The 20,006-nt window shown below is 38.1% G+C and overlaps 1 protein-coding gene across 4 annotated transcripts in view; it reads left to right on the top strand.

Annotated features, from left to right (window-relative positions):
• LOC132821877 (ephrin type-B receptor 3-like) overlaps positions 1–20,006 on the top strand; it is a 90,119-nt gene that overhangs the window by 66,176 nt on the left and 3,937 nt on the right. For 2 of the 4 annotated variants that reach the window (XM_060834795.1, XM_060834793.1), the window contains exons 5-14: positions 97–432; positions 5,517–5,641; positions 6,837–6,999; positions 7,419–7,527; positions 7,652–7,716; positions 8,734–8,856; positions 8,964–9,211; positions 9,723–9,938; positions 12,410–12,559; positions 15,046–15,239. In XM_060834795.1, coding sequence (XP_060690778.1) covers positions 97–432; positions 5,517–5,641; positions 6,837–6,999; positions 7,419–7,527; positions 7,652–7,716; positions 8,734–8,856; positions 8,964–9,211; positions 9,723–9,938; positions 12,410–12,559; positions 15,046–15,239 — 1,729 coding nt within the window. Of the gene's footprint in view, positions 1–96; positions 433–5,516; positions 5,642–6,836; positions 7,000–7,418; positions 7,528–7,651; positions 7,717–8,733; positions 8,869–8,963; positions 9,212–9,722; positions 9,939–12,409; positions 12,560–15,045; positions 15,240–20,006 lie in introns of all 4 variants that reach the window. The other 2 variants (XM_060834794.1, XM_060834792.1) reach the window with 1 other exon arrangement.

Raw genomic sequence — 20,006 nt, 5'->3', positions numbered from 1 at the left:
ATTATATAAATGATAAATGCATGTTTCTAAATTTATACATGTTGAATTTAATTATGTCTAACACACATTCTAACTTCCAATTTCAATTTTACTAAGGTGTGCCTTCTGCTGCACAGAATGTTATTTCAAAGGTGAATGAGACCTCTCTGAGTTTGGAATGGAGTGAGCCACAGGATGTTGGTGGCCGTGATGACCTGCTCTATAATATCATCTGCAAGAAGTGCAGCGTAGAAGGCAAAATCTGCTCCAGATGTGATGACAATGTTGAGTTTGTCCCACGACAGCTGGGCCTGACGGAAAGGCATGTGTTTATCAGCAATCTTTTGGCTCACACCAGATATACATTTGAAATCCAAGCAGTAAATGGAGTCTCCAGCAAGAGTTCACTTCCTCCTCAGTTTGCAGCAGTTAACATTACTACGAATCAAGCTGGTAAGTAGGGCATTGTTTCAGCATTTAATATTGTAATGTCTATATATAACTTAAACATTCCAGCTTCCCAATAAATAATTCAGTGAATTTGTACTTTATGTTTCCCTGTGTAGTTTTAAAAGAATCACTGATTTCTGTGTAGATTGCATTTGTGCAGACTATGACATTGCACCTTGTGGAGGAGTAAGGTATTGCTGACAGCAAGTTGGGGACATCAGAAGTTGCTATATGCTTCACAGAGTAATGATGCAAACATGAGCGTAAGCTAGCTAGTAACATAAAAGAAGATTGCAAGACATTTTTTTAGATATAGGAAATGTAAGCGAGAGGCACAAGTGAACATTGGACAGCTGAAACACAAGGCTGGAGAAGTAGTAAAAGGGAACAAAGAAATGGCAGAGGAACTCAATCTGAACTTTCCATCAGTAGTGTTTCACAATAGAAGACACCAGTAGGATACCAGATCCATTGGAGAGTCAGAGGACAGAGGTGAGTATCATGGTCATCACTACAAAAAAGATGCCGGTGAAGCTGAAAGGTCCGAAAGTGAATAAATCATGTGGAGCAGATGGAGACATTGCAGAGTTGTGGAATCTGTTACTAAGAATGATATTGTGAAGCATGTGGAAGTGTATAGTAAAGTAAGGCTCAGTCTGCATGGCTTTGTCAAGGGGAGATCATGCCTGATAAATCTGTTAGAATTCTTTGAGAAGGTAACAAGCAAGAGAACATGATCTATTTGGACTTCTAGAATATATTTGACAAAGTGCTGTAAAGGAGGCTACTAAATAAGAGCACAAGAGAAAATGCTGGAAAATCTCAGCAGGTCTGGCAGCATCTGTAAGGAGAGAAAAGAGCTGACGTTTCGAGTCTAACTGACCGTTTGTCAAAGCTCACTAAATGAGAGCCTTTAGTATCAGGGACAAGGTACTACTGTGTAGCAGAAAGCAGTGAGAAGGAATAAAGGGGTCGTTTTCAGGATGGCACCCCTTGATGAGTGGAGTTCTGCAGGGATCAGTGTTGGGACCACAAATATTCACGTGATACATAACAGTTTAGATGAAAGAACTGAGAGCATTGTTGCTACATTTGCCAGATAACACAAAAATAGTTGGACGGACAACTAATGTTGGGGAAGTGAGGAGGCTCCAGAAAGACTTGGACAGTCTAAAAAAGTAGGCAAGGAAGTAGTGCATGGAATACAATGTAGGAAGTGTGAGGTTGTGCACTTTGGTAGGAGGAATAGAGGCTTAAACTATTTTTTAAATGGACAAAAGGCTTTGAAAACCTGAAGCACAAAGGGATTTGGGAGCCCTAGCCTCAGAATTCTCTTCAGGTTAATATGCAGGTTCATTTGGCAGTTAGGAAAGCAAATGCAACGTTTGCATTCATTTCAAGAGGGCTAGAATACAAGATCAGAGATGTACTGCTGAGACTGCATAAGACTCTGGTCAGACTGCATTTAGAATATTATGAGCAGTTTTGGGTCCCGTGTCTAAGGAAGGATGTCTGGCCTTGGTTGGTGAGGGGAGAGTTTTCCAGAGGAGGTTTACAAGAATGACCCTGGGGTTGATGGACTTGTCATATGAGGAGTGGTTGAGGACTCTGGGTCTGTATTCAGTGGAGTTCAGAAGAATGAGGGAGATCTGATTGAAACTTTACAGAATACTGAGAGGCCTGGGTAGAGTGGATATGGAGAAGATGTTTCCACTAGTAGGAGAGACAAGGTCCCAAAAACAGAGCCCAGAGTGAAGTTATGGCCCTTTAGAACTGGGATAGGAGGAATTTCTTCAGCCAGAGGGTAATGAATCTATAGAATGTATTGCCACAGAAGTTCATGGAGGCCAAGTCATTGTGCATATTTAAGACAGAAATAGATAATTCTTGGTTAGTAAAGGGATCAAAGGTTATGGGGAGAAGACAGGAGAATGGTTGAGAAACATATCAGCCATGATCAAAAGGCGGACTAGATTTAAAAGGCCGAATGGCCTAATTATTCTCCTTTATCTTATAGTCTTAACACCTCAGTTTCTTCAACATTCTAACCGCAACCTGATCCTTTCATACTCGATTAAAGTAAATACAATTGACACTAGCTTCAAAAAACACAAGCTGAATTTTTCAGCCCCAGTAGATGTAGACAAAGAGCTAGGTGGTTACAGAGTTTCACACGGCCTGACAGGACGCTGCTTCTTTGGTATCATTCTGTCCTCAGGCCATTTTATTCTTTCAGACTAATTATAAATTGTTAAGATGTTAACAGTTTTTAGCATAGTTTTGGTCAGAATGTAACACTTGACCATCTCCAATTAAAATAAACATTGATTTTGTCTCCTTTAATTTCTCTTGGTTAACATTTAGGGTGTGTGCAAATAAATATGAGTGGATTCCTTTCATCTCTGTTCAGTTCCAACTCAGCCTCTCACACCAGCTCAAAAGCACTATTGTACGCTTCCTGAAAACAGTATAGACAGAATAAATAGTTTTGCATCACCATGTCAGTTCAAGTGTCAGTTATTTGTTGTCGCAGGACAACTGGTGTTAGTGTAGGCACATTTCATGTAGTGAAGAACAAATGCATTTATGTTACAAAAGAAGAAGCAATTTAAATATTTCAGCTTCAGGTTGTACAGAAAGCATACAAATTTAAAAACTGTCATTTTGACACATACTTGTTGCACCAATATCCAAAAATTACATTCGCAACAGCCGTCTTGTGCTCTGATAGTCATTTTACAGAAACATGCGCATTTTATGGATGTGTGAAGATTATGTTCTGCTTGTTGAGTATGTCACCACAAAACAATTTGTGTTGCAATAGCAACAGTCCTGTAGGTTTCTTAAACTCTTGATTCCAATTATTGAAAGCTCTCAACCCTTGAGCAGAAAGGATTTATTTGAGGGTGGCCATCCTTGAGGTTAAGACTTGTCTGACTTTCACATTAAGCTCCCCTTTTGTGTTGTAGCTTATCTTGCAGTGATTAAGGCCTGAATATTCATTCACTTGGCACTTTCTGTATTATAAGTCCAACACAATGAAATGGTGTTAGGGGACCTGCTAAATCACAGCCCGAAGCAGCTGGTGGGATGCCATCAGGCTTTGTCAGACAGGAATTCACACTGGCAGTCCAGGTGCTGGATGGTGTAGCTGTAATTAGGCCCTGAGAGACAGATGACTGTGTTCTGAGTTCGGCTGTTAAGAGAATCTTACCTCCAGGCAGTATGTATGTAATTTGTCCATTGATTGGTGTTTAATGGACGGTATTAGCTTCCATTGTTGCATGACTGGATTAGAGGAGTTGGGCAGCAGGAGTTGTAAGTGGAGGAAATCTGAAGTCTTTCTCTCTATAGGTAAAATTCTTTAAGTAGTTTAGGTTTAAACATTGCAGCAGGATGATGGAACTTGTTCTGTGCACTCACAGTTCCAGTTTTGAAACTCTATTATCGGCAGAGAAAGATAGCCCTCTTCAAGTGAATTGCTATACAAAGGCAGCAAGCTAGAAAGCAAATTAACATATTTGTTTTTAACAACAAAGATATATTTTTATGGATCTTATTTTAACATGCTAAACTTAACAAGGCACTTCACAGGGGCATTAGAAAGCAAAGCTTAACATTAAATCGTTCAGCTAATGGCCAATTGCTTGATCAAAGAGTCTTAAGAAGTAGCTTTAAGAAAAGGTTTAGGGAGGAAAATACAGAGTTCGTGGCCAAATTAAGCTGAATGCATCGTTACCAAAATTGAGAGTGGTCAAGAAGTGGAGAATCACAGATAATTTAGGGGGAGCTGTGCAGCTGCTTATGAAAGTCAAGATTATGGAAGGATTTGGAAACAAAGATGAGAATATTAAGATGGAGCCATTGCTTAAAGCAGAAGCCAGTGCAGGTCAGTAAGTGCAGGGGTGATAAATGAACAGAAATCTATGCAATTTAGGACATGAGCAGCTGAGATTTGGATAATCTCTTGGAGTAGAATGTGGGAAGCTAAACAGAAATTGTCAATTCTGGACGTAACAAAAAATATGGATGAGGACATCAGCAGGAACTGAGCTGAAACAGGGGCTGACTCAGATATTTTTCCGAAGTGAAAATAGGTGGTCTTAGTGTTGAATAAATGGATAAAGAGTTACCTTAAAAATAATTAATATAAAATTAAGGATCTTTGGTGAAGATCTCAAATGCTAACTCTGCTTCATTCTCCACAGAGTTTGCCAGACCTGCTGAGTTTCTCCAACATTGCCAGACTTTATTTCAAGAAAATTCATAATGTTTTAACATACTTTCTATTGAATCATTGCAAATTAAGGAAAGTTAGTTTGTTTAATCTTTATTAATCTAGCAAGAGTTTGGCATGTAACAAGTTACATGCCAAAATTTGTAGGTATTATGGATATAAAAGAAGAAGAATTTCTTTAGTTAGTGATAAAATATAGGTGTTACATATAAAATACGCTATGAGGGCAATGAGAAATGACGAATAACTGCACTTCTAAGATGGGACATATTCCATTGCGGTCTTTGTGATATTCATCATTCACTCATGAACGTATACAATGCCTCAGGACATGTTTTAAAATGAGAATCCTTATGATTGAACAATTGATACAGTTTTATAAAACTGTGGGTTTAAGCTAAGGGAAGTTCCTTTACCATTTAGGTATCAGTTTGTTTCAGTTGTAGGTGTTCATTATTAGATGTTTTTAAAATTCTGAATGATTTTGATCAAGGTCTTTGTGAACAATTAATTTCTGATTGAACGTCCAATTAGATACCAATTTAAAATTACTACTTAGTGGTAGTAGACATTTTTTTCATAAAGTGTTGAATTTGAGAATACATTACTGAGAGAGTTATTGAGGAAGTGGTCACTTCTTTATATTGGAACATTGGCTCTGCATTTGAAATAAGAAAGCAAAGCACTGTGGCGTCTGAGTAGATAAATAGGAATTATTTTGGATTGCTGTAATAAAGAGTTATTAGAGATAAAATGTGGCAAAGGTTCTGCACTGTAAACACCTTTGGTTTTGTTGGTGGTGCTTGGAACTAAAATGTTTGCAATGTTGGCTCTTTGTTGTCCTTTGCAGCTCCTTCTCCTGTGCTTATGCTGCATCTACTGAGTGCCACATCAAATAGCATGACTCTATCATGGCTTGCACCTGAAAAACCCAATGGCATAATCCTGGACTATGAGCTGAAATATCGTGAAAAGGTACAGTCATGCTATATATGCTGCTGAAAAGATCAGGCATGCTGGCACTCTAGTGACACTAATCCCAGACCATTGAAGTATTATATTCCAAATAATTATTTTCAATTGTTTATGTGGATCTCGTAGAAAATAGAACATTGTATATTTTTTAAAATTGCTCATGAGGGAATCATTGATATTTTGACAGCCCAGAAAGAGGCCATAAGGCCTATTGTGTCTGCACCAACTCTGTTAAAGAGCATCTCACCTCTTGCTATTTGCCTCTCATCCCCCCACAGAACCTTGCACATTGTCCTTGTTCAAATAACTATGTAATTCTCTTTTGAATACCTCGGTTAAACCTTCCTCCACCACTCTGTCTGACACTGCATTCCAGAGCCTATGCACTCATTGTGTGAAAGATTTTTCCTTGTCATTTTGCTTCTCTTATGTATTACTTTAAATCTGCGTTGTCTCACTCTTGATCTCTTCATGAATGGGAATATTTTCCCCCTATTTACTCTGTCCAGATCTCTCAATTTTGTATGTTTCTATCAGCTTTCTTCTCTCCCTTTTTTTATGAAGAATTCAATTCCAACTTTTCCAGTCTATCATCACAATTGAAATTCATCATCCCTGGAAGAATTCTCACAAACCCTCTGTACCCTTGCCAATTTCTTCAGTCCCATCCGAAGGAGTGGCATGCAGAACTGGAGAAAACACTCCAGCTGAGTCTATTATTATATGTTCAACACAACCTCCTTGCTATTGTGTTGTATGCCAATTTTAGTAAAGACATTATTAATCAAATATGTTTCATGACTGCTCTCTCAACCTCTTCCACCTTTATGAATAAAGCACAAATATACCAGGTTCCTATGCTCCTACACCCCCTGCAGAGTTGTACTCTTTAGTTTATACTTTCTCTCTACTTTCTTCCTAACAAAATGTTTCATCTTATATGTCTCCACATTGCATTTCACCTGCCAATTACCCACCCCCTCAATCTATTTTAGTCATGGTGTTGCAAAGAATTTGAATACAAACTACTTTTCAAAAGTGATTTGGAACATACTCTTCAACAAGTATTTTTTTCACAGGTTTATCAAAAAAAGCTCTTTTACTATCACTTGGCAGCTGAGTTAAGGATTCGACAATAACTATTCGCCCTGTCCTAATACTTTTTCATCAATATTTCACGTGTATTTTAATCCAGGACCAAGATGAATCAACAGCGTCGACCATTACAAGTCAGAAAAACAAAATTCGCATTGAAGGGTTAAAACCATTTGCTTCTTATGGAGTTCAGGTGCGAGCCAGGACCGTGGCTGGATATGGAAAGTACAGTGAAACTGTAGATTTCCAGACTCTGATGGAAAGTATGTCTGTCAAATTTTGACTTTGATTGGCAGTTTTCAACAAAAGTTCTTAGAGATATAAAGTTAAATGTGTTGCTGATAATTTACTAACAATATTTTAGGTATATTATCAACGCTGCAAAAATTTGAATAATCTAAATCTCTTCACTTTTTGGTATTTATTATAATCTATTTGTGGCATTTGTCAAATGATTTACAGAAGTCAATTAATAAATCCTAGAGAGATCAGCTACTATGTCAGATTGTGGGAAGCAGATGATGATTTAAGATCAGGATTAATATATGTGAAAGTGGAATACACGTATTAACACATTGACAGATTGTTAAGGGCTTCACATTTCTTTGTTTTTATTCCTTTTATGAAACTACTGTTTTCTACTGGTTGAACTCTTAAATAATACCTGTCCTTCTCTATTCAGATGAGAGTGGGAAAAGCATCCAAGAACAATTGCCCCTGATTGTAGGTTCAGCCACTGCAGGCCTGGTATTTATTGTAGCTGTGCTTGTGATTGCATTTGTGTGCATCAGGTAATCAAACCTTTTCATATGCTCAAAGAAAAGCCTTCATAAGAGTTTTAATTGTCTGTATTTAATGCTCTTAGTGTCACAATAAAAGTTTTCAGAAAATATTTCTTTTCTATCTTGTCTGAAGGAAACGTGGAAGTGGTTCAGAGTCAGAATACACTGAGAAACTCCAGCAGTACAGCACTGGCCACAGTAAGCTCCTCCATTAATTTTTTCCACAAGAAACATATTGGGGTAGAAGTTTGTCTCACATTGTTTACAGACCCAGAATCAGGGCTGAGCAAGGCGCATGTAGCTCAAACAAGACACCTGGAATTGGGCATCAGATCCCATTTCAGTTAATTTGGTGTTGTGCCCCTCAGCATCTCAAACATTTCAGCATTTCAAAATTCATGCTGTTGATGATAGCTACTTCTTGTGACGTAGAAAGGCCCAGAGTAGGATAAATGTGCTTAAGGTGGGTGGAGCAGAAGAATTCATGATACTTTGGATCCATGAAAAGCATTCTTACGACCATTGTCAGTACAAAGTTCTTTTTAAAAATTGCCAATAATATTTGTTGGTGACCACGTTAGAATTGAAGAATTTTAATTGGATTGCACTCAGTTTCTGTCCTGCTCATCTAAAAGTGATTTTCTCGACAGCACTTAAAATGAAAGTCAATGCCTTGACTTGTGTGGAGAAAGTGGGTACTGCAGATGCTGGAGATCAAAGTCAAAAAGTGTGGTCCTGGAAAAGCACAACTGGTCAGGCAGCATCTGAGCAGGAAAGTCAACGTTTTGATCATTGGCTCTTTATCAGGTTTAAGAGTTTATGCTTGAAACGTCGACTTTCCTGTTCCTCGGATGCTACCTGACCGGCTGTGCTTTTTCAGGACCACACTTTTTGACTCCGTCTTTACTTGCATACATAATAAACCTAATATAATTTTTGGGATGGCTGAAAATGACTTTCAATTTATTCAGTTAGCTATTTTAATCAACCTATTCAGACATATTTTGGCACACACTCAGGGCAGGTGAGACATGAACCTTATATCTTCTGTCCAAGAGGCAGTGGCACCAGTACACCACCTAGTCTTCACTTAACGGCTTACAAAATGGGTAGAAAAAGATGCAGTTTCTATTTTCCATGGCTAACTATTGATTTAGGAAGTATAATCTATTTGTTCTATTAATGCTGCATATCATTTGTCTTTATCACTAATAGTCACACCAGGAATGAAGGTTTATATTGACCCTTTCACCTATGAAGATCCCAATGAGGCTGTCAGAGAATTTGCCAAGGAAATTGATGTATCCTGTGTAAAAATTGAAGAAGTGATTGGAGCAGGTAGACCAAAAGGCATTGACAATCTCTTATACTAAAACATATCTAAATTTACCATGTTTTATGTGACCAAAAATCTGAAACTTAGTTTGTAATTTTTTTTTGTGCAGGTGAATTTGGGGAAGTATGTAGAGGACGCCTTAAACTTCCAGGACGAAGGGAGATCTTTGTAGCAATAAAAACACTTAAGGCTGGTTATACTGAAAGACAGCGAAGGGATTTCTTAAGTGAAGCCAGTATTATGGGACAGTTTGATCACCCAAATATTATCCATTTGGAGGGAGTGGTCACTAAAAGCCGTCCAGTCATGATTGTTACTGAGTTTATGGAGAATGGTGCCTTGGATTCCTTCCTCAGGGTAAGTGCAAGATTTAGTACTTCTTGTATCTAATGTGGTTCTTGAAATCCATGTGAAGGAAAATCATGAGGAATGTATAACTGGTGGTCAATTTACGACCAGCACTTTCTATCCCACCAAAGCTGAACCATACTTCTTTTGTGAGACATGATGGATTTTTCAGTACCTGGCTTCTCTCTAAACTTATATTACAGTTGACTCAGCAACAGTTAATTAGAATTTACTTCTTTGATTTTCCTAAACTGAAGTGAAATGCTTTGATGACGGGGGTTAATATGCTCACTGTGAGCCTGTAAATAAATACAAGCACACTTGGCAGATCTCTTTGTGTGATATAGTGCAGGTGTGTTCTTTATAGTCACATGATTGAAAGGATGTCAATTTATTTCATCAAGGTTACCTCAGGAATTTCAAAGAAACCTGAGCTCCTCTTCCGCTGCCTTAATAGAAACAAAATACTTAATACATTTTACTCATTGAATTTCTGGCCTTGTTGCTTGTTATTTTGCAGATGAATGATGGACAGTTCACAGTCATCCAGCTGGTCGGCATGTTAAGAGGAATTGCAGCTGGGATGAAATATTTGTCAGAAATGAACTATGTGCACAGAGACCTGGCAGCCAGGAACATTCTGGTCAACAGTAATCTTGTGTGCAAAGTGTCAGATTTTGGTTTGTCGAGATTCCTGGAAGATGATCCAACTGATCCAACCTACACAAGTTCATTGGTGAGGGCAACACCAATTATGTGCATTATGTTCTCTGTACTTCTTTTTGAAGTTGTTTGAACACTTGAGATGTTAGAATGAAATGAGGTAGTTAGGCTATAGATAAAACTAAATGTCATGCTAGCTGCAAAGGATTCATGACATAATCTGAAAATACAAATGGTGAAACTGTTTCATATTGTAATGTTCAATTCATGTGTTTTTTTTAATATAATGCTTCTACTGATCAATATAGTTTGAAAGCACTCCAGTTTCCTTTGTGTCGTTTGGCTCAATTTTGCCAGAATTTAGCAAAGCATCATTTTGGCAATTTTCATGGAAGGTTTTTCTCCAGTGAGCCCTAATGGGTTTCTTCACATTACCTTTCCCAAACTAGTCTCATTACCTGTGCATTCCACTCTATGGCACTCTCTCATTGTAAACTCCCAGTCACCACAGACAGGATTATTGGCTACTGCCGGGACCACCTGGGCTTGCTGGCGCCAGCACAACCTTTAAAGGCCAATCATGTATTTGGCCAAGTGCTGGAAATCTGCAGCTGCCTGACATGGTTCCTGTCACTTCTCCCAGATGTGTTGGGCAGATACAGGGCCTTTCCTTCAGGGATTCGGGAGTTCTCATGGATGGATGGGAGTGTGCATATGGTTGAGATGTTGAAGACTCCTGTCCAAGATGCAGGACTGGAGGAGCGAGCAACAAGCGGACTCTTTTGAATTGTTCATTAACGGGTTGTGAGCATTGCTGTCTGGTACAGTATTTGTTGTCTATCTCTAGCTGTCCTTGAGAAGGTGGTAGTAAGCCACCTTTCTGAATCACTGCCATCCGTTTGGTGTAGGTAGACCCACAGAGCCTTTAGGGAGGGAATTCTAAGATTTTGACCCAGCAACACACAAAAAAATGGCAAATTATTTCCAGGTCAGGATGGTGAGTGGTTTGGAGGGGAAATACAGGTGTAGGTCCACCATCGAGCTGTTGCTCTTGTGCTTCTAGATTCACATGGCATGGGTTTAGAAGCTGCAGGAACCTCTGAGTTTCTGCAGTGCACCTTGTAAATGCTACTCACTGATACTACTGTATGTCGATGGTGGAGGGAATGGTATCAAACAAGCAGGCAACATTGTCCTGGATAGTGTCAGCTTCTTGAGTGTTATTGGATTGCTCTCACCAAGGCAAGTGAAGATTATTCCATCACACTCCTAACTTGTGCCTTTCAAATGGTGAACAGGCTTTGGGGAATTGGGAGCTGAGTTGTTCATTGCAGGATTCCTAGCTTCTGACCTCTTGAGTTGCCAAGTGACCATTCTGATTTTCACTTTGGGAATTGTCACCATCTAGATTCTATTCAGTAGGGAAATGGGAAGCTACATGTCAATGAATCAAGATGGTATAATAATGAGATGTTACTGCATTAAACATGCCCCTTATTGCTCACCAGTGAGAATTTCCTCTTCATTGTAAATTTGGACTTTTTGCTTTCAACATCAGGAAGCTCGTTAATGCCAATCCGGCACAATTCTCCCAAATTCTGACCATTGCTCACATTTTTCCAGGGCTATTTTCCCTCTTGTACCTGAGTATAATATTTCTATTGGACCGAAAGTATCAGCTTTTTAAAAAAATATTACTGTTGGTTTGGTGATTCAAGTGGCCAGGTGATCAAGAGTCAGGAAATGCTCAGACGTTGAGAGGAGGAGGTGAGCAGAAGAGGTCTGGGGCTGCACATAGACTTCTTTCTCCTGATGGAATGGGCCCCATGTTTGGGCAGATGATTCTGATATGTTTAGGGTGTAAAGAAGAGGCTGACAGTGGGTTCTTTACTGTTGCAGAGTCCGACAAAAGCACTGTTCTCCTCCACGCACTGTAAAGGTTCATCTCATAACTTCCATATGCTGTTTTATCGCAGTTTTCAGCAGTCCCTTTTAATGATAACTGGTTAGACCACTCAATACCTGCTACATCTAAAGATATTACAAACAATGCTTGCTTCCTACATTTGTATATGAAAATGCTAATCACTGTCTTAACCAGTTTGCCTGTATAAAAAGTACAACATATTTTAATTTGGACTTAAAAGAAATGTTGATGATGATAAACAACTTCCCATTGTTAAGAGGTATTCCTGGAAATTGAATCAGGTCAGCCTCACCTTCAAAGGGATAACTACCTCCACCGTTCTATTGAGAAACAGGGAAGCAACAATTGAAAGTTGTCCTTATCCTTTCTGCAATTCATGAGAAACTGATTTAGACTTAGTTAAAAATCACACAACACCAGGTTATAGTCCAACAGGTTTATTTGGAAGCACTAGCTTTTGGAGCGCTGCTCATTCACCTTGTGGAGGATAAGATTGTGCACTCCACAACCTCCTGATGAATCAGCAGCGGCACTGTTCTGTTTTATGAGGCTTGTAACAAATATCAATGTGTTGAAAGTGAAGGGGGAATGAAAAGACCTTTCTGTTTTGGTACCAGGGTGGCAAAATTCCAATCAGGTGGACAGCTCCTGAAGCAATTGCTTATCGCAAGTTCACCTCGGCCAGTGATGTATGGAGTTACGGAATTGTCATGTGGGAAGTGATGTCATATGGTGAGAGACCATACTGGGACATGTCAAATCAAGATGTAAGTGTCTGAGCTGATAAGCTCAAGCAAACATATTGCATGAGGGATCCACCTGAAGTGTTAAATAAAACATTTATATAAAATGCTATCACTTTGCTCCTTTCTGATGAAATGTCTTCTCAATTGTTTTGGATTTTGACTCGTTTGGATAATTCACAGATTGCACTGACTGGATGCAGGATTTTTTTCACTTGGTTCAAGACATCAATATCAAAACCCTTAGATTTCTCCTCCAAAGTCAGGTCAAAGTAAATGTGGTAGGATTTGCCATGAAATTAACAGCAGGACTTTCAGACAGATCTGAAAAATAGAAGCCCAGGACCATGAGTCCTGTTTTTGACATTAATGGGGTTTGGACAGATGTCAATGTATTGATTGTGCCACAGAGAATTAGATTAAATATTTTTGGGGAATGGTAGGATGTGTGTGATGCCTTATTGTGGGGATGTATTTGCTACATATTAAGACAATTGAATGTTACAGTTCAAAATATTATTTGTAATAAGGTAAGTGTTGTACATTTGAAGTTTAGAAGTGCAGTGCCTTGGCATTGCTTCTTCTAAGGCTCATAGTAGTCAAATATATTCCTCCTATACTCCAGAATGTAGTTATGTTTTCTACCCACAATAAGGAATAACCTAAGGCTAAAAGCTGTCTAATATCTCCCAGATACTACAGTTCTTAAGATTATTTTTTTGGTTTGAAATGAGGACACGGATATCAAATACTTTTGATCTTGTAGAATAACCAGACAGGAACTGGTACATTTTGCGTTCACGAGAAATGATATCAGCTGTTCAAGGCTTCATACAAAATTTCAAAATGTCAAACGGCTGAGGGGAAATTCAATTTAATTGCCTTTATCAACTTGTGTGAGGCTTTTGATTTTGTTTAAAACACAGTCTTCATGGCGGTGCTGGACTGTTGGAAGATGTGCCAAATTGTGGATTTTGTCAAGCTGTGGATTTCAATTTAAACATCTGTTTATGATTAGTTTGGCAACTCATCACGTCTGTCTCTCTCAAAAGAAGTCAATGTATCTTTGCTGAGATTCTGTGCCCAAAACTTAATGCTGCTCTCTGGATGAGATCTGACCAAGTCTGTACAATGGAGCTATAACTTGCACACTTGTGTAGTTCAACCTACTGAGATAAAGGATAGCATTCCACTAGCCTTCTTTATTCCTTCTTAAACATGTATGGTAACTTTAGTAATTTATGTACAGTATCTAGACTCTCATTTCTTTGCTTATCCATAGCTCCCAGCTGTGCATAATTTAGACAGTATTTTACCTTGTCTTTCTCAGGTCCAAAGAGGATGTCCTCACACTTCACATTAAGCTCTATCACTTAGTTTCACTATCTCCTTTTGCAACTTTCCTCCTTTCTGCATAATTTACTGTGCCTCCCAGTTTAGTATCATTTGCATAGTTAGACATGTAACTGTCTATTCCTGTATTTGACATTACTGCATATGGTGAAGAGCTGAGTAAACATTCCTAGAAAGCTCCAATCCTCATATCCTGTCAATCATCATTCTTGCCCTTTACCCCCACTTTGTTTTCTACTTCCTAACCAATTATCTTCCATGTCAATAGGTTAATTTGAAATGTAATTGTTCACCTGTTGAAGGTGAGAAGTACTGAAAAGGCTAACATTTGTTGTCCATTCCTCACTTCCTTTGAGAAGGTGGTGGTGAGCTTCTTGAGTGTTGGTTGACCTGCAGTCATCCAGTAATGTGGAGAGTATTCCACCACATTTCTGATTTGTGTCTTCTAAATAGTGGAGAGGCATTGGAGAGTGGAGAAGTGTATCACTCATCCTAAAATTCTTAGCTGTTGAAATCAGACAGCTGAGTCCAGTTCAGTTTCCAGTCAGTGACAACCCCAAATGAAGTTGATAATGGGGGGATTCAATGATGTTAAGGCTGTTGAATGTCAGGGGGAGATGCTTAGATTCTACCTTGTTGCAGATAATCATTGCCTGGCAAGTGTGTGACACATTTGGTACTTGCCTATTATTAGCCAAAGCCTGAAAGTTGACCAGGGCTTGCTGCATGTGGCAATGATATCAGAAAGTATACAAAGAATCAGTGAATGACCCCATTTTTCATCTTATGGTGGAGGGAAGGATGAATCATTTGCAGATGGTTGGGCGTTTGACACCGTACTGAGAAACCCCTGTAGTGATATTCATGCACTTTCATTTTTTTTATAATCTCTAATGCAAGACCTTAACAAATGCTTTCTGGAACTGCATATAGGATGTATATAGAGCTCTGTCTGTCAAAGTAGTTCGTGACTCTGTGATGAATTATTTCAGTACGTTTTCAGCACTTGAAGGTAAATCAACAGTATTGTAATTTTCCGGTTTCTGTCTGCTTCTCTTAAATAGTGGAGTGATATGACTTGTATAAAATATGGAGAGTTGTGTAAAGGGAGCTCAGTTCACTTGCAGTCTTTCATAACACTCTGGATTCTCTTGCAGGTTATTAATGCTGTGGAACAGGACTATCGTTTGCCACCTCCAATGGATTGCCCAACTGCCCTACATCAGTTGATGTTAGACTGCTGGGTAAAAGACCGTAACAACCGACCTAAGTTTGCTCAGATTGTAAACACGCTGGACAAGCTTATTCGCAATGCAGCTAGCTTGAAAGTCGTCTCTGTTGCAAATCCAGGGTATGTTTCATGACAAAGTGGAAGTTCCATTTTCAAGACCACATAGAAATGTGACTTTTGACTTTGACTAAGTTCTTAACTTTTAAGTTATTACCTTAAATAACATCATGTTCTAAGGATGCCATGAAAGGGACATTTAATTTGATGAAAAAATGCTTATTTCCATATATAAACACTGACATTTTAAGTGATTGACTTTAAAATCTTCATCTTGGTGTCTGTTGCTCAAGCATGAAGTCAGTATCAGTCATGATCCTGATTATCTAATAACCTTTTGTATAAATGTCTATCATCTAAGATAGAGTGTGGGACCACAAAAGACAATATGGACTCTTCAGCAAACGGTGAAGCACTAAGCATTTTCAAAATAGTTTGGATCCTTTCTTCTGTCTGTACACTAGATCCTTACTGATGAGTGATAGACAGGAAACAATAATGAAGTGACCTTTTGTTTAGAACTAAAGGTCACAAGGTCAGTTGACACTTAATTAATAAGACTGATAAGAAATCTACCTGAACAATACAAACAAAGATGTGTTAGTTACACAAGTGAGTGCAGAAAATTTTGAAAAAATGCACATCAGCAAGATGGAAATAAACAATAGCCCTGAAATGTTTATGGTACCTTTAGACAAGTTAATTAATAAAAAAAACACTGGGGGGATTTATGAGACAAAGTCCACTTCTAGTCGTGGGGATGAAACCTTCAACTCAAAGAAGATTTCCATTTCTACCTGAATCACTTGTCAAACCTGTAATTAAATTTGCATGGAAGAATGTTTAAGGAGTTTTGGGTAGTAAGAAGTAATTAATTACACTTGCATGAGGCACTAAGGCTTTTTTTAAAATTTAAAAATCTCTTAAATGTATATATATTAAAGTGAATGAGGAGGGTCATAAATGATAACACTGATGACAGGACTGACATCAGCCTATAGATAAAGTTAATGAGTCAGACTTCAGGAGTGACTACCTCAGATTTAGTACAAGAAGCAGGGCTGACTGACACTGCTGTAAAATTTGATCAGACAAAGAGTTGACATGTGGCTCAGCAGTTTCAGTGTTTCTGCAGCCTGCAACAAAAGAATTATTTATATGACTATGTAGCCATGATTATTTATTTCTTTCATCATTAAATTATACAACAATAGGGAGAACATTCCGTCCTCTGTACTGACTCTTTGAAAGAATTATTTGCTCTCTGTTGCTCTTTCCTCACAGGTCCACAAATATTTCCCCTCTAATATTTATCTAGTTTTCTTTTGCAAGTTGCAATTGAATCTACTGGCCGTTTGTTCTCTGACAGTGCATTGCAAATCATAATTCACTGTAGAAGCATTTTTCTCTTTGTGTCTCTTCTGACACTTTGGTCAGTCACCTTAAATCTGTATCAACTGCTTATTGAATTTTATGCCACTCAAAAGTTGCCCTTTATTCATATTTTCAGAAAAATTTACTATTTTGAACAGCCCATTAAATCCCTTTTTTACCTTATTTGACCTAAGTAGTGCAACAATATTTCAGTTGGTGTCCAACCAGTGTTTCATGACAATTTGATATAGCTGTTTTGCAGTTTATACTCTCTGCCTCAAACTACAAAGCCGATGCTCCCAAATTCCTATTCAACTCCCTCCTCTACATGATCTTCCACCTCCAAAGAGATATGTATGTAGACCCCCAGTCTTTCTTTCTCAGAATTTTGTATTACCCCTCTTCATTCTTTCTACTAAAATGAATCACTTTTGATTTAGCCACAATAAATTTTATCAGCTACCTGTCTGCCCACTCATGCACTTAACACAACTTAATTTGTATTTTTCCATTCATCCATTCAATAATGCAGCATTTTAAAGCAAAGTTACCAGTACAGTACTTACGTAAGTTGCTTTGGCTAAATATTAATAGAATTTGCTGAGATAACTCACTGTGTAAATGAAACACTGCAAATTGACATTGATTTACGTAGATAAAGGTGACCTTAGCCTAGAAAGTGGTCTGTGCTGTATTTTTTTGTTTGGTGTTGCCCAGAATCAATTTCTGTATGGTAGGCGGGGATGTGTGCAGATTTCCATTCTGTCGTACAATACTTACCTGAGTGGTGAAGGCAAAATTTAGGGCTTACCCATGCCTATATGTTTGTGTCATCTGTCATGACATGGATTACTTTCAGTACAGCATAACCATTCTCTTCTACTATCAGCTCTCATCTTCACTTATTCAGCTTCTCCTCTGTCCTGGCCTACTATTAATAATCCCCTTCTCTGCTACCTCTTTCATATCGCTCTGTCTCTCGCTCTCTGGACTCCATGTCCACCTATCCATTCATCACTCCCCCAACATCTCTCAAACTTGTCTTCAACATTATTACCATTTTTTCCCAAGCTAGTATCAGTTCTGATGAAGAGTCACCAGACTTGAAACATTAACTCTTGCAACAGATGCCACCAGACCTGCTGAGTTTTGTCAGCACTTTCTATTTTGTTTCAGATCTCCAGCATCCACAGTTCTTAGTTTTTAGTGGTTAACTCACTGCCACATCTATTTTAGGTATGCCTAATTTGAAAACATACTGCTCCTCTCTCCAGCAGAATTCGTGGCTTGGCTCATTCGATGAGAATTATGGAAGATGTAGCTGTGTAGTGATGAGCTGTTTGTTGGAATTCTTAAGATCATACTGAGGTGTAACCTGAGTTACTAGAAGCTTGCAAATGTCAATGGAATTTTAATAACAATTATTAAGAATATGCGAGGAATGAAGGGATGTGAACCAAGGTCAGGCAGAAGGGATTAGTTTAATTTGGCGTCATATTCCGCACAACATTGTGGGCTGAAGGGCCTGTTCCTGTGCTGTACTCTTCTGTGTTCTAATTTGGCAAAATTGGATAGGTGAAATGGAAAATATGAATCTTGGATCCTGCTTATTACTTGTTTGCTTATTCAAGAATGAAATATTGAAGACATCTGTTCTTTCTCCTCCACCCTCTTTGTCTCGAAGTAAAAAAGATGTATGAAATTAGATTCATATGAGTCTAATTTTGATCTCTACGCTGCTGGAGGTGAAAACAAATGAAACACATGCCCAAAGTGGCCAGTACAGCTTTGCATATGTGAAGAATGATGTGTAGGGTGTCCATCAGATATTATTTTCCTCACTTAAAAAAAAATTATAAGGATAAAATTGAAAAAGTAGCTTAAAAAGTTTGTGCCCTGAAAGAGACTGGGTTGTCTTTCTTTATTCCTTTAAGTAACAGCAATAAGATCTGTTTTTGTGAAAGTACCACATGCCCCTGTATTGATGTGCCGAGAAGATGATCTTCAAATAATTTATTTTATTAACAGTATATCTACAACAATCCTGAGTCATTCTTTACCTCTGTAATGGCTCTAAGTGATTAGCTGTCAATGATATGTCCCAGTCCCAGTTCCAAATACCCAAAGGGGCTCATTCATTTTGCACTTTTAATCACGTATGTGTCATCAATGTTGTCATCAGTTAGCAGACTAATTCCAATATTGGCCCATGTAACAGGATGGGCCATTAACAAGGGCTGCTAATCATGCCTGCTTGATCTGTTTCCTTAAAAATTCTCATCCATTTCCTGTGCAGTCTGCTTTACATTATCTTTGAATCTCTCTACAGATGCTTTGGTAGGAATATTTTGGCAAAAATCACTCATAAAACACTTTATATGTCCAAAGCAGGGTAACCTTTGTATTGTATTCAAAGTATACAATAAACTGTGACTCAAATTCTTTCCTGATGTCCTCATTGCTAATTGTTCTCACTCTATTTAACTATAGACCTTTTATTGAACTATCTGCTTCATTTTATATAATCAACAATGTTGTCTGGTTTGTGCCAAAGTGTAAATACTACAGATGCATTTTATCTATATTTTATTTATTATTGATGAATTTATGTATTTTGTTACTTTTAAGAGTAATAAGCCAAATAATGTATCATTATTTTGCTATGAATGAGTGAAACCTAAAACAATGATTTTGGTTCTGCAAAAGAATCAGAAATGTGGAGTTGGGTTTCACAGTTAGCAGTGAAGCAACAACATTGGCTACTGACCTTGAAGAAAGTTGCCCACAAAGGTTTTGTGATCTCTGTAACCTGGATTTCATCCTTCCTGATGTCAATTTCAGTCAGACACCAAGTCATCTCTCATGGGGACTGCAGCAGTTCAATAAGGCGCCTCACTGCCTCCTTATCAAGGGCAATTAGAGATGTGTAATAAGTCTGTCCTTGCCAGCATCACCACATTCCCATGAATAAATTTTAAAAAATGAAGTATTCTCATCAACAGCAAATTAGGAAGCACAAACTACTCACTTCTTTCATTTTTACTTTAAATGTTATGGATGGAAAAGAAATGGAGTATATATATATATAAGATTAAAGTAGAAGCTAAAGTATTTTAAACTTGAAAGAAATGATTTGAAAGAAAATACAGGATGTGTTTAATCGTATTGGAGAAATTTGACATTCCGCAAATGTGTTTGTACTGTTTAAGGGTCGGAGAGTTGTTTAGGAATAATTAGAAACTTGTATGTTAAAAAGAACAGGTCTGTCTTATTCAACAAGTCCAGCTTTTTGCAAGGTTTTCAAGAGTAAGATTAATAGCTTAGAATGGAAGTTCGCATTAGCTCAGTATTTTATAATCAGCTGCAAACTGGAGGGCAGGATGGAATCCCTGGTACCAATGGATTTCTGCACTTACCACAAAATTTCAAAGGTTCCCCAGTTTCAGAAGAGTAAAG

Source organism: Hemiscyllium ocellatum, chromosome 13 (genome assembly GCF_020745735.1).
Source record: "Hemiscyllium ocellatum isolate sHemOce1 chromosome 13, sHemOce1.pat.X.cur, whole genome shotgun sequence".
Classification (NCBI taxonomy): domain Eukaryota; kingdom Metazoa; phylum Chordata; class Chondrichthyes; order Orectolobiformes; family Hemiscylliidae; genus Hemiscyllium; species Hemiscyllium ocellatum.
This window is presented reverse-complemented; position numbering and strand designations above follow the sequence as displayed.